The 15,278-nt window shown below is 50.2% G+C and overlaps 1 protein-coding gene across 3 annotated transcripts in view; it reads right to left on the reverse strand.

Annotated features, from left to right (window-relative positions):
* Positions 1 to 5,987: 5,987 nt before the first annotated feature.
* Positions 5,988 to 15,278, reverse strand: part of SETD9 (SET domain containing 9) — a 57,897-nt gene continuing 48,606 nt past the window's right edge. Inside the window, exons 3-5 of one of the 3 annotated variants that reach the window (XM_073682147.1) lie at positions 8,101 to 8,216; positions 7,903 to 8,008; positions 5,988 to 7,691 (exon numbers count right to left, since the gene is read on the reverse strand). In XM_073682147.1, the coding sequence (XP_073538248.1) occupies positions 7,604 to 7,691; positions 7,903 to 8,008; positions 8,101 to 8,216 (310 nt within the window). In that variant the 3' untranslated portion in view covers positions 5,988 to 7,603. The remainder of the gene's footprint in view (positions 7,692 to 7,902; positions 8,009 to 8,100; positions 8,217 to 15,278) is intronic. The other 2 variants (XM_073682137.1, XM_073682129.1) reach the window with 2 other exon arrangements.

The following is a 15,278-nucleotide window of genomic DNA, read 5'->3' on the forward strand; positions in this document are numbered from 1 at the left end:
GTTCAACCCAAAGCCTAATATATATAATGTACACACACACATATCTCGGATTCTCCCTGGATGGTTACTGATAGAATCGAATAACCTGCCTCATAGCGATCGTAGTTGTTGCCTCATCCATCAATCGTCAGTCTATTCTGTGATGGTTCTGAGAAATTGGTGGCAGCGGTAGGATCACAGACCATTAGTGATCTGGTTTGACCAAACATTCCTTTCACTAAAAACTTGCACGGTCCCTGCAAGGATTCTGTGCAGAGTTTTGAGGATTAGACGCAGTGTTTAAACACTTGGGATATTACTATATGTGTAGCCGTTACACCCCCCTCCTCTTGTTTTTCTGTCCTATATTTTGTTTGGAAATCATGGCCGCTGTTGGGGAGGCCTGGTACAACCAGCAGAACAAGGAGGTTCTCACTTCCATCTGTATGCTGAGCTGGATTGAAGCACTGGCAAATATATACAGCAAATGATTACCAAACTGTTGCAGTTTGTTGCAAACCAAGTCACTCACCCAGTCCTGATGAAGGGGAGGTAGCCAAGGCCTGGACATTGCTGCTGCCGGGGTCCCACCTATGGATACAAGCCACATCAGCAACCAGCACCCCACCTGCAGATTGTCCTACTGCAACTCATTGCAGACAATCGTGAGGGATGTCTGTAGATCATCGAGCAATACCAAGAGCGAGCAGAGCATCAGGTCGAACGACAGTACCCGTTAGAGCTGACCTGGCTCCAACAGTCGCTGTCCCCCTCAGCACCACGAGACCAGTGAGCATGTTACAACCAAGCCCCATGTAGAGGGTTTCCCCTTGTTGGCGAAGGATGGGGATCTTAACAACTTGCTCACAGCCTTTGTGTTACTCTACAGGCAGTATCTGCACAATGGGCCAGTTACTTAACACCAAGACTGAGAGATGCAGCTCTGAAGGTGGTTGTAGCTCTACCTAGAGAGCATGGTGGTGACTATGAGGCCATCAAAAAGGCCTTGATGAAAGAGTTCTCCTTCGCTCCTAAGATGTACCTCAAGAAGTTCTGCAATAACCAGCGTGGCCCTCAGGAAACCTAGACTGCCCTCTCTGACCACCAGAGCGTCTCCATGGAACAGTAGACCAGCGGCATATCTGCCGCCACTGCCGAATCCATAAAGGCCATATGCCTGAAGGAGCAGTTCCTGAACGTCCACGCACCGGACGTGTGACAGTTCATTCTGGACCGAGAGCCCAAGGACATGGCTCAAGCAGCAAGCATAGTGGACTCCTATGTTGCCAACTGGGGGGGCATGGCCCCAAGAGCATGAAGGGGTAAGCCAACCAATTGTTCTGCAATCCCTGCCAAAGGCTCAGCTGTGGGGTTTGCCACAGATGCCAACAGCAAACGCATCCCTGACGCCCGCAGATGCTTTACCTGCAAACGAACTTGACACATCAGTACCGCCTGCCTGGAGGGGAACTCCGAATCTAAGGGACGGGACTAATGCATTTATTCTTTTTGAGGGAGGGGTGAAGGGGAGGGCCTGTGACAAACTGCAGCCGATTACTGTGGGCCACACCGTCACTGTGGGTCTCAAGGACATCGGTTAAGAACGAAGCCTCATCCGCTCTGAATTGGTGTCCTCTGAAGACCTAATTCTTCAGAAGACCCGGACTGTCATCGGGATTAGGGGTGTTCGCCGACCTTTACCGATCAACTGAGTTTTCCTAGACTGGGGTGCTGGGAAGGGGTTGAGGGAAGTAGGGGGTGTCCGAGAACCTCCCCACAAATGTTTTATTGGGAACCAATCTGGAACAATTGGTCACTCAATACGTTCCTGACAACCCTCCCAGATCTGGTGAATCATGTGATCCAAATGTCAATAATGTGGATGGCAACGTCATGCATGATGATAATGTGTTTCGTTGTACAGGGAACTCAGCCACGACAAGCTGCGGGGTGATGTTGCTGTGGATCCACTACCAGGAGTGAGAATCCTTGCTAAGGGTGAAGGGGACAGACGTGAGGTCCATGAGAAAGGTGGTTATGTGTAGCTGACCAGTGTCATAAAGGACGGTGACAAAGCCGGTGGTAGCTGCCCCATGGGTAGCACTGATCCTGAGGTATTACAGGAGGATGGGAAAGTTATCCACAGCCTGTATGGTGGGAAAGTGGTGTTATCCCCTGGGGTGACAGCCTACGCAGAAGCTGTCACCCACATTCAGAATGCCCAGAACACAGGTAACGTACTGCCTTCTGGAGCATCATCATTCTGGTGGATAATAGGACCACTTACTGACCCAGAGCAGGTTCCAGTGAGGTCGGAGCCTTAACGTCACTTCTGACTGTCTCTCGGAGTTCCAGGTGGCTCTGCGCTCAGATGCCAGAGGGATCTCGCGGAGAAGCCCATCTCCGAGTCCAATAAGGAGAGTGTATTCTGGTACCAGGGGAGGTTGTATCAAGAAACTGTTCCCTGTAACCCCCAACAGTAGTGGCTGAGGTTGCGCTCTGTCAGTTTAGGGAGGCGTTGCTGTGGATTGCCCATGAGGACCCACCAGGGTGGTGCCCAGTAGATGGCCTTAAAAGATGGTTGGAGGACCAATCTCTTAAACCATTTCTTGAGAAGGGACATGTCACTCCAATATGTGGCATAGGAACATGGCTTTGCTATGAATTAGGCTATGAGTAAAAGAGCTGACAATCTCTTCCTTCCATTTGCTCAACAACCTCACCCCCCCCGAGGTACAGTGCCAAGCACAATACATTCACTTGCATTGCTGTGCGACCTGCCATTTAGGCCGGAATTAATATCAGCCAAATGGATTTATATATATGCCATGTCTCATATGTATAGAAAGTTAAAATTGTGATGGGAAACATGGCGTTAATATCTTCTGCCTGAGACCTCCAGGGGGACAGATATCATTAAGATTTGGGTCATAAATTTTAGGAGGCAGGTGGGAGTGGCTGATACCTGGTAAAAGCAGGTACTGACCTAAACCCCATGTTCAATGCTGGGAGATACAGCCTGCTGTAAGGACTTTACCATTTTCTAAACAGAGCGCTCCCCTTCGCAATATCTGCGCCATTCCTGTGACATCAGATCTAGTAATTTCATTTTGTTTATCCTTTTTATGTGACTGTATATACAGTATTGTCTTGTCCCCTTTGTAACACCTCTTGTATATTTTTATAAGTACGGCCTAACTATTGGATAAAACATAAATTTAATAGCTTTGTTCCTCTTGATCTATAAACTGCACTCCTGAAGCCTCGTGAGGCTCAACGTCAACGTCCAATTGGCTTGTAATAAACGACTGGCGGTGGCATATACAGTGGGTACGGAAAGTATTCAGACCCCTTTACATTTTTCACTCTTTCTTTCATTGCAGCCATTTGGTAAATTCTAAAAAGTTCATTTTTTTCCTCATTAATGTACACTCTGCACCCCATCTTGACTGAAAACAGAGTGGGACAGCGTTGGAGGAGAGAGGAGGTGAGTATGAGTGTTTATTTTTTTGTAGGCAGCGTGATGAGGGCTCAGGGGGTGCCATGCATACCAGGATGGGGGCTCAAGGGGTGCCATGCATACCAGGATGGGGTCCCGGGGGGTGCCATGCATACCAGGATGGGGGCTCAGAGGGTGCCATGCACACCAGGATGGGAGCTCAGAGGGTGCCATGCCCACCAGGATGGGAGCTCAAGGGGTGCCATGCACACCAGAATGGGGGCTCAAGGGGTGCCATGCACACCAGGATGGGGGCTCAAGGGGTGTCATGCATACCAGGATGGGGGCTCAAGGGATGTCATGAATTCCAAGATGGGGGATAAAGGGGTGCCATGCATACCAGGATGGGGGATAAAGCGGGTGCCATGCATACCAGGATGGGGGATAAAGGGGGTGCCATGCATACCAGGATGGGGGATCAAGGGGTACCATGCATACCAGGATGGGATGGGGGCCAGTTATACCAGGAAGAAAACAGAAATGTAGAAATTTTTGCAAATTTATTAAAAAAGAAAAACTGAAATATCACATGGTTATAAGTATTCAGACCCTTTGCTCAGTATTGAGTAGAAGCCCCCTTTTGAGCTAGTACAGCCATGAATCTTCTTGGGAATGATGCAACAAGTTTTTCACACCTGGATTTGGGGATCCTCGGCCATTCTTCCTTGCAGATCCTCTGCAGTTCCGTCAGGTTGGATGGTGAACGTTGGTGGACAGCCATTTTCAGGTCTCTCCAGAGATGCTCAATTGGGTTTAGGTCAGGGCTGTGGCTGGGCCAGTCAAGAATGGTCACAGAGTTGTTCTGAAGCCACTCCTTTGTTATTTTAGCTGTGTGCTTAGGGTCATTGTCTTGTTGGAAGGTGAACCTTCAGCCAAGTCTGAGGTCCAGAGCACTCTGGAAGAGGTTTTCATCCGGGATACAGTTAGGTCCATATATATTTGGACAGAGACAACATTTTTCTAATTTTGGTTCTAGACATTACCACAATGAATTTTAAACAAAACAATTCAGATGCAGTTGAAGTTCAGACTTTCAGCTTTCATTTGAGGGTATCCACATTAAAATTGGACGAAGGGTTTAGGAGTTTCAGCTCCTTAACATGTGCCACCCTGTTTTTAAAGGGACCAAAAGTAATTGGACAATTGACTCCAAGGCTATTTCATGGACAGGTGTGGGCAATCCCTTCGTTATGTCATTCTCAATTAAGCAGATAAAAGGCCTGGAGTTGATTTGAGGTGTGGGGCTTGCATTTGGAAGGTTTTGCTGTGAAGTAAACATGCGGTCAAAGGAGCGCTCCATGCAGGTGAAACAAGCCATCCTTAAGCTGCAAAAACAGAAAAAACCCATCCGAGAAATTGCTACAATATTAGGAGTGGAAAAATCTACAGTTTGGTACATCCTGAGAAAGAAAGAAAGCACTGGTGAACTCATCAATGCAAAAAGACCTGGGCGCCCACGGAAGACAACAGTGGTGGATGATCGCAGAATAATCTCCATGGTGAAGAGAAACTCCTTCACAACAGCCAACCAAGTGAACAACACTCTCCAGGAGGTAGGCGTATCAATATCCAAATCTACCATAAAGAGAAGACTGCATGAAAGTAAATACAGAGGGTTCACTGCAAGGTGCAAGCCACTCATAAGCATCAAGAAGAAAAAGGCTAGACTGGACTTTGCTAAAAAACATCTAAAAAAGCCAGCACAATTCTGGAAGAACATTCTTTGGACAGATGAAACCAAGATCAACCTCTACCAGAATGATGGGAAGAGAAAAGTATGGCGAAGGCGTGGTACAGCTCATGATCCAAAGCATACCACATCATCTGTAAAACACGGCGGAGGCAGTGTGATGGCTTGGGCATGCATGGCTGCCAGTGGCACTGGGTCACTAGTGTTTATTGATGATGTGACACAGGACAGAAGCAGCCGAATGAATTCTGATGTATTCAGAGCCATACTGTGTGCTCAGATCCAGCCAAACTGATTGGTCGTCGTTTCATACTACAGATGGACAATGACCCAAAACATAAAGCCAAAGCAACCCAGGAGTTTATTAAAGCAAAGAAGTGGAATATTCTTGAATGGCCAAGTCAGTCACCTGATCTCAGCCCACTTGAGCATGCATTTCACTTGTTAAAGACTAAACTTCAGACAGAAAGGCCCACAAACAAACAGCAACTGAAAACCACCGCAGTGAAGGCCTGGCCGAGCATCAAAAAGGAGGAAACACAGCGTCTGGTGATGTCCATGAGTTCAAGACTTCAGGCAGTCATTGCCAACAAAGGGTTTTCAACCAAGTACTAGAAATGAACATTTTATTTACAATTATTTAATCTGTCCAATTACTTTTGATCCCTTTAAAAACAGGGTGGCACATGTTAAGGAGCTGAAACTCCTAAACCCTTCATCCAATTTTAATGTGGATACCCTCAAATGAAAGCTGAATGTCTGAACTTCAACTACATCTGAATTGTTTGGTTTAAAATTCATTGTGGTAATGTCTAGAACCAAAATTAGAAAAATGTTGTCTCTGTTCAAATATATATGGACCTAACTGTATCTCTGTACTTCGCCGCATTCATGTTTCCTTCAATTGCAACCAGTCGTCCTGTCCCTGCAGCTGAAAAACACTCCCACAGCATGATGCTGCCACCACGTTTCACTGTTGGGATTGTATTGGGCAGGTGATGAGCAGTGCCTGGTTTTCTCCACACATACCGCTTAGAATTATCACCAAAAAGTTCTATCTTCATCTCATCAGACCAGAGAATCTTATTTCTCATAGTCTGGGAGTCCTTCATATGTTTTTGAGCAAACTCTATGCGGGCTTTCATATGTCTTGCACTGAGGAGATGCTTCCGTTGGGCCACTCTGCCATAAAGGCCTGACTGGTGGAGGGCTGCAGTGATAGTTGACTTTGTGGAACTTTCTCCCATCTCCCTACTGCATCTCTGGAGCTCAGCCACAGTGATCTTGGGTTCTTCTTTACCTCTCTCACCAAGGCTCTTCTCCCACGAATGGTCTAGGAACACTTCTGGTGGTCCCAAACTTCTTCCATTTAAGGATTATGGAGGCCACTGTGCTCTTAGGAACCTTGAGAAATGCAGAAATTCTTTTGTTACCTTGCCACAATTCTGTCTCTGAGCTCCTTGAGCAGTTCCTTTGAGCTCATGATTCTCATTTGGTCTGACATGCACTGTGAGCTGTGAGGTCTTATATAGACAGGTGTGTGCCTTTCCAAATCAAGTCCTATCAGTTTAATTAAACACAGCTGGACTCCAATGAAGGAGTAGAACCATCTCAAGGAAATGGACAGCATGTGACTTAAATATGAGTGTCTGAGCAAAGGGTCTGAATACTTATCACCATGTGATATTTCAGTTTTTCTTTTTTAATAAATTTGTGAAAATTTCTACATTTCTGTTCTTTTTCAGTCAAGATGGGGTGCAGAGTGTACTTTAATGAGAAAAAAAATGAACTTTTTAGAATTTACCAAATGGCTGCAATGAAACAAAGAGTGAACAATTTAAAGGGGTCTGAATACTTTCTGTACCCACTGTAGTTTTTCTTTGGTTATTGCAGAGGTGACCATACCAAAGAGTGTGGAACGGGATGTGTATATACTATACGTTCACTGTGAAAGCACCCAATAACATGCCCAGTAGCGACAGTAGATGTTGACTTGTCCATCAATCATCAGGCAATGGGGTGATGGTCCTGACGATTGGTGGCAGCGGTGCTATATCGTCGTGATCTCCTGGACAGTTGTTAATTAGGGGAAGAGACTGTTCTCACACTTTTATTTCCATCTTCCGCCTCAAGATGAGCAGAGTTGCAGCTGTGATTCGGGTTTTCTCCTCGCGCTGCGGCCCCTTCCCTATGCAGACTGTCCTTCACCCCCTTTAAATAATGCTTTCATTGCCTCTTATTAATTTGGCAAAAATTGTATTTTCCTAAATAGTTTCTATATATATATATATATAAAATAAAATATGTATCCTGTGTCCTCAGCATGTAAAAAAACAAACTGCAGTCTTCTCAGCACAGAGCTGACCTTCGCTTTACGTGTCCGGGACCAAAGAGGACTGAAGCTTCTCCTGCGGAGTCCGCTCTCTGTCCGGGTCTCACTGAATGAGAGTAAAATAGTTTGAGAAAAGTTCTTCTCCGCAGCGAATGTCTCTGAGAGCAACGAGAACCACACAGCGCAAAGGCCTAATAAAGAAAAGACTGGAGATTAAGGGGCAAAAAAGGCCAAATACATCTGCATCAACTAGATGTGACTTTTTTATTGCACTATTAATGCTGTGGTCACGAGGTGTTGGCCGAGGCATGAAGCCATTACATGGCCTGTAAATTGAGGACTCGGCTGTAGAGATCAGGCCCCCGCATGTACCCCACAGAGGAGGTATATGTCCATACTGACCCTTCCACATCATGGGAGTAGCGGACATTGGGGATGTACTGCCTCAGCTCAACGGGGAAAGACGCTGGGACATCGAATTCCTGGTAACAGACGTTGGCCTCGTGCACTGCGGGAAGAAGACGTGAAGCAATGACCCTCACCTGTAGGACAGCAACAAATGTGCGATGTGATGCAGCCGCGGACGGCACAAAATATTACCGTTAGAGCAGTTATTCACGTACTGCCCCACAGCCAGGGGATTATGGGGGGCGCTGGTCAGCCAGGTGCAGTCACACATCTTCAGGGGTCCGAGCTGATCTCTTCTGCTGCACGACCTGAAACAGAAGCCCCTGTAAGTTTTTCACAACATCCCCTTTAGGCCCGGTTCACATTGCGTTTTGGGTCACAACATTGGGGTTTCTGTCTGAGGCTTTAAAAAACTGGATTCGGACAGAACCCATGACGGGGCCTCACTTTAATTAATTTAAAGGGGTTTTCCTAATTAACAAAGTTCATTCTAATCAATAGATCTTGGAATAATAATAACTTCCACAATTGGATGTGTTTAAATAAAATGTTCCTGTGCTGAGATAATCTTATAAATGTGCCCCTGCTGTGTACTGTGTAATGGCGGTGTCTGACCGTACAGGAGCATGGTCTGATCATACCACATCTCCTGGGCAGGGGGGGGGAGTATTCAGACATTACAGTAGGGGATCACAAATAATTTGTTATGCACACGCCCGGGCTGAGCGGCGTGTGCGTGTGATTGTAGTGATTCCACTGGACCATGAACCGGAGAGTGCCTGGAGGGGCGTGACTAAGTATCTGGCCGATCCGACCAAGATGGCACGACGGCATACGACGCCAGTGCACCAGGGAGAAACCGGGCAGAGGGACCAGGTGCTACTCCAGGTCAAACTCCGGACACGGGGGTTGACCCACACAGGGATTACTGGATCAGGCTGGTTAGGCTGGCGCACAGACTGGAGGGTATAGGCAGGCACGACTGGTATGCAGGCAGGCGGGTAAAGGCAAGCGCAGCTAGAGTGCAGACAGGGAGGCACTAGCAGGTAGGAACACAGGCGGGATAGGACCCAGTACACACTGGGACTCAGGAACAATACAGGTAGAGGGGTACAGGCAAGCACAGCTAGAGTGCAGACAGGGAGGCACTAGCAGGTAGGAACACAGGCGGGATAGGACCCAGTACACACTGGGACTCAGGAACAGGCAGGTTAGGCTGGCACAGACTGGTGGATATAAGCAAACACGGCAGGTATGCAGATGGGTGGATACAGGCGAGTATGCAGGCAGGGAGGTACTGGCCGAAAGGACGGGCTGGAGCACAGAAAGGTTAAGACCCAGTACACACTGGGACTCAGAACCGCAGATGCGGTAGACAACCACAGCAGAGAGGGAACGCCCGAAGCGGTGGGCAAGAACAGAGCAGGACAGGGCTGCAGGAGCAGCGAGCACAAGCAGGGCAGGACAGGACTGCCGGAGCAGCGGGCAGAAGCAGGGCAGGACAGGACTGCCGGAGCAGCGGACAGAAGCAGGGCAGGACAGGACTGCCGGAGCAGCGGACAGAAGCAGGGCAGGACAGGACTGCCGGAGCAGCGGGCAGAAGCAGGGCAGGACAGGACTGCCGGAGCAGCGGGCAGAAGCAGGGCAGGACAGGACTGCCGGAGCAGCGGGCAGAAGCAGGGCAGGACAGGACTGCCGGAGCAGCGGGCAAAGGAGTCAGAGCAGGCTAGGCTGAGTAGGGGGGACAGGGCTCTGTTCACACGGAACAGACAGGAAGGGAAAGGCAGAGCCAGACACCCACAGGGTACTTGCAGTGAAGTAGCGAGTGGACCACAAACTCACAAACGGGAGTACAGAGACAACAAGCAGGAGTTAGGTACGAGTTCAGACTCTGCAGAAAAAGGAAGGGAACGGACATAGAGGCAAAACAGGTAAAGGATAGGAGAGAGTTCAGACTGGAACTGAGTGTACGGAGAGACCGACACTGCAGCGGGATACAGGAGCGGGTCTGGGAATACGGCCCCCAGAGAGGCAGGACGAACAGGCAAGGAGCGTGTTCAGACAGGACAGACAAGATACAGAAGCGGGTCTAGGAAATCAGCCCCTAGAAGGCGAGAGGAACAGGCAAGGAGCGTGTTCAGACAGGTCAGACAAGATACAGGAACAGGTCTAGGTAATCGGCCCCTAGAAGGCAGGAGGAACAGGCTAGGAGCGTGTTCAGACAGGTCAGACAAGATACAGGAACAGGTCTAGGTAATCGGCCCCTAGAAGGCAGGAGGAACAGGCTAGGAGCGTGTTCAGACAGGCCTGGAAATACAGCCTCCAGGATAGGCAGAAAAGAGAACACAGAACGGGACCTGGCACCTTCAGAGTGCAAGCACACACTGAAAGAAACACTATGCTCAGGCAGGGATAGATGGGCGCAGCTGAGCTATATACCAGGTGACAGACAGCAATAGGCTGAGGACGCACAAGGGGTGTGACCCACAGCAGGTACAAAAAGCAGGAAGTGATCGGGCGCCGCCCTTAAGCAGCAGAAACAGACACAAACAGACAGCATGGAGGGAAGCCAGAGAGACATTCTGAACAGGAGATCAAGTGCGCGCTCTTGCACAGTGGGAGATGGACCACTATGCAAGGACGCCGCCAGGTATGTTACAGTACCCCCCCCCTTACACCCCCTCTTCTTCAGGCCTGCCAGAATCTTCCGCAGGGAATTCGAGGGCCAATTCTTCACTTCGAAGAGATCACTTCCACTGTCCACCGGAAAAACTGGTCTCCTCTGGGTAGCTAGGATGCTACCTCCCATCCAGCCACCCATAGCAACAGACGAAACGGGTGGAGTACCAGGAACAGCACACAAGGAAGTCTCTCTCCACATATTTTCAGGTGGCACCCCAGAGGGTACAGGAGACAACTGGAAGTCCTCCACCGGGTTGGAGGGGGACAGAGACTTGGGGGTAATCTCTGCTTCGAGGTACATCTTGACAAGCTCACAGGAAGAAATAGACGGGTTATCAGGTACATAATGAGGAAAAGTCACTGTCTCTTTGTTTTCTGGTGGTACCCCGGAGGATTCAGGAAACAACTGGAGGTCCTCCGCCGGGTCAGAAGAGTGCAGAGGCTCAGAGAAAACATCTGCTTCAGAGTACACTAGGTCGGACTCACTGGACGAAGCAGGCGAGGTATCGGGTACCGAGTATAGGAAAGTCTCTGTCCATTCTCCACCAGGTGGCACCCCGAAGGGTTCTGGAGACAACTGGCGGTCCTCCGCCTGGTCAGAGGGGTGTAGAGACTCACGGGTAACCTCTGCTTCAGAGTACACTAGGTCGGACTCACTGGACGAAGCAAGCGAGGTATCAGATCCAGGATATAGGAAAGTCTCTGTCCATTTACCACCAGATGGCACCCCGAAGGGTTCTGGAGACAACTGGAGGTCCTCCGCCTGGTCAGAGGAGTGTAGAGACTCGGGAGTAACCACTGCTTCAGAGTACACTAGGTTGGACTCACTGGACGAAGCGAGCGAGGTATCAGGTACAGAGTATAGGAGAGTCTCTGTCCTTTCGCTACCAGGTAGCACCCCGAAGGGTTCAGGAGACAACTGGAGGTCCTCCGCCTGGTCGGAGGGGTGTAGAGACTCGGGAGTAACCTCTGCTTCGGAGTACACTAGGTTGGACTCACTGGACGAAGCGAGCGAGGTATCAGGTACAGAGTATAGGAGAGTCTCTGTCCTTTCGCTACCAGGTAGCACCCCGAAGGGTTCAGGAGACAACTGGAGGTCCTCCGCCTGGTCGGAGGGGTGTAGAGACTCGGGGGTAACTACCACTTTGGGGTACCCATTGTCAGGCTCACAGGACGAAGCGGACAAAGTATCGAGTACCGGGTGTAGAGAATTCTCTCTCCATTTGTCATCGAGTGGTATCCCGGAGGATTCAGGAGGCTACAGGGGGTCCTCCGCCAGGTAGTAGAGGTGCACAGACTCTGAGGTAACCACAGCTTTGGAGCATCCTTGGACATGCACACCGGTTAAAGTGGGTGAAGCATCTGATGCCGGGTGCAGGAAGTTCTCCTGTGTGGAGTCTGGATGGGCAGAAGTCTCTTCGGGCAGGAGAACTAGTGCACTACCCACGCACATTACCCGTTGGGGCTTCTCCGGGATACAGGGAGATGAAGCTTCAGTAGGGACTTCAAGGTTGGGGTCAGGAGGTCTCAGGGAGGACAGACCCTGGCGTGACGGCTTGCCTCTACGTCTAGCACGTCTGGACTGCCTCTTGAGGTTGGGAGAAGTATTCCGGAAAGCGTAGTCACCCTGTGAGGATTCTGGGTGGGCAGTAGTCTCATTGGGCTGGAGGACTATTGCGCTACCCACACACATTACCCATTGGGGCTGCTCCGGGATATTGGGAAGTGAAGCTTCAGCAGGAGCCTCCGGGTTAGGATCATCGAAGACCATTAGAAAGGCCACCAGGAAGGCCATTAGGTCCAGGAGGATCGGATCCTGTGTTTCATATAGGGGGTTGATCCATTCCAAGGCATCACCCGCCAGGTAAGACATAATGAATGCCACCTTAACCCGATCGGTGGGAAAACATAGAGGGTAGAACTTGAAGTGTAGCATGCATTGCTCCACAAATGCACGACTTTGTCTAGGATCCCCATAATAACGTAGCGGATCCGCGGGAACGAGAGCAGATAGATCCATCTGGACGGGTGCGTAATTCGCCTGGAACTCAGCTAAAGGAAAAAAAAAAAAAAAATTTATTTATTTTAATGCATGTATTCGCTGGAAAACTTCTCAGAGAGCGAAGGCCGTGGGGCTCAACGGGAACCATGGCCTGAGCATGCTGTTATGCACACGCCCGGGCTGAGCGGCGTGTGCGTGTGATTGTAGTGATTCCACTGGACCATGAACCGGAGAGTGCCTGGAGGGGCGTGACTAAGTATCTGGCCGATCCGACCAAGATGGCACGACGGCATACGACGCCAGTGCACCAGGGAGAAACCGGGCAGAGGGACCAGGTGCTACTCCAGGTCAAACTCCGGACACGGGGGTTGACCCACACAGGGATTACTGGATCAGGCTGGTTAGGCTGGCGCACAGACTGGAGGGTATAGGCAGGCACGACTGGTATGCAGGCAGGCGGGTAAAGGCAAGCGCAGCTAGAGTGCAGACAGGGAGGCACTAGCAGGTAGGAACACAGGCGGGATAGGACCCAGTACACACTGGGACTCAGGAACAATACAGGTAGAGGGGTACAGGCAAGCACAGCTAGAGTGCAGACAGGGAGGCACTAGCAGGTAGGAACACAGGCGGGATAGGACCCAGTACACACTGGGACTCAGGAACAGGCAGGTTAGGCTGGCACAGACTGGTGGATATAAGCAAACACGGCAGGTATGCAGATGGGTGGATACAGGCGAGTATGCAGGCAGGGAGGTACTGGCCGAAAGGACGGGCTGGAGCACAGAAAGGTTAAGACCCAGTACACACTGGGACTCAGAACCGCAGATGCGGTAGACAACCACAGCAGAGAGGGAACGCCCGAAGCGGTGGGCAAGAACAGAGCAGGACAGGGCTGCAGGAGCAGCGAGCACAAGCAGGGCAGGACAGGACTGCCGGAGCAGCGGGCAGAAGCAGGGCAGGACAGGACTGCCGGAGCAGCGGACAGAAGCAGGGCAGGACAGGACTGCCGGAGCAGCGGACAGAAGCAGGGCAGGACAGGACTGCCGGAGCAGCGGGTAGAAGCAGGGCAGGACAGGACTGCCGGAGCAGCGGGCAGAAGCAGGGCAGGACAGGACTGCCGGAGCAGCGGGCAGAAGCAGGGCAGGACAGGACTGCCGGAGCAGCGGGCAAAGGAGTCAGAGCAGGCTAGGCTGAGTAGGGGGGACAGGGCTCTGTTCACACGGAACAGACAGGAAGGGAAAGGCAGAGCCAGACACCCACAGGGTACTTGCAGTGAAGTAGCGAGTGGACCACAAACTCACAAACGGGAGTACAGAGACAACAAGCAGGAGTTAGGTACGAGTTCAGACTCTGCAGAAAAAGGAAGGGAACGGACATAGAGGCAAAACAGGTAAAGGATAGGAGAGAGTTCAGACTGGAACTGAGTGTACGGAGAGACCGACACTGCAGCGGGATACAGGAGCGGGTCTGGGAATACGGCCCCCAGAGAGGCAGGACGAACAGGCAAGGAGCGTGTTCAGACAGGACAGACAAGATACAGAAGCGGGTCTAGGAAATTAGCCCCTAGAAGGCGAGAGGAACAGGCAAGGAGCGTGTTCAGACAGGTCAGACAAGATACAGGAACAGGTCTAGGTAATCGGCCCCTAGAAGGCAGGAGGAACAGGATAGGAGCGTGTTCAGACAGGTCAGACAAGATACAGGAACAGGTCTAGGTAATCAGCCCCTAGAAGGCAGGAGGAACAGGCTAGGAGCGTGTTCAGACAGGCCTGGAAATACAGCCTCCAGGATAGGCAGAAAAGAGAACACAGAACGGGACCTGGCACCTTCAGAGTGCAAGCACACACTGAAAGAAACACTATGCTCAGGCAGGGATAGATGGGCGCAGCTGAGCTATATACCAGGTGACAGACAGCAATAGGCTGAGGACGCACAAGAGGTGTGACCCACAGCAGGTACAAAAAGCAGGAAGTGATCGGGCGCCGCCCTTAAGCAGCAGAAACAGACACAAACAGACAGCATGGAGGGAAGCCAGAGAGACATTCTGGACTGGAGATCAAGTGCGCGCTCTTGCACAGTGGGAGATGGACCACTATGCAAGGACGCCGCCAGGTATGTTACATAATTCTTTCTTTGAGGTAAAACATTTTTTAAAAACAGGCAGTGAAATGCATTATCTCACAAAAAGAATCATCTGTGACCCCATGCGGTCCTGTCTGTATGCTCTTTTGCTTCCTCCCCTGCCCAGGAGATGTGGTATGATCAGACCATGTTCCTGCACGGTCAGACCCAGCCATTACACAGTACACAGCAGGGGCACATTTATAAGATTATCTCAGCACAGGAACATTTTTTTTAAACGCATCCAATTGTGGAAACTATTATTATTCCAAGATCTATTGATTAAAATCAACTTTGAAATTAACTTTGTTTATGGGAAAACCCCTTTAAAAAATGGAAATTCCAAGACGTGTCACATGGAGGAGGAGGTGATGATTGCACGAGAAAGTCACAGACAAGCCTGCAAGAAATCTGCGGTGTGAATTCACTAATGTCAGCTGAAGAAACCATAGTATTCCCAATTCTGCATGATGCCTGCTTGTTCAGTGTCTGCACAGCGCCACCCTGTGGCTAAAACCTGCTTATTGTATACAATGAAAAAGGGCAGATTAAGAACGCAATGTCAGGC

The sequence above is a fragment of the Phyllobates terribilis genome, unplaced genomic scaffold, assembly GCF_046119375.1.
Source record: "Phyllobates terribilis strain yellow unplaced genomic scaffold, ASM4611937v1 Scaffold_1__5_contigs__length_1240528914, whole genome shotgun sequence".
Classification (NCBI taxonomy): Eukaryota; Metazoa; Chordata; class Amphibia; order Anura; family Dendrobatidae; genus Phyllobates; species Phyllobates terribilis.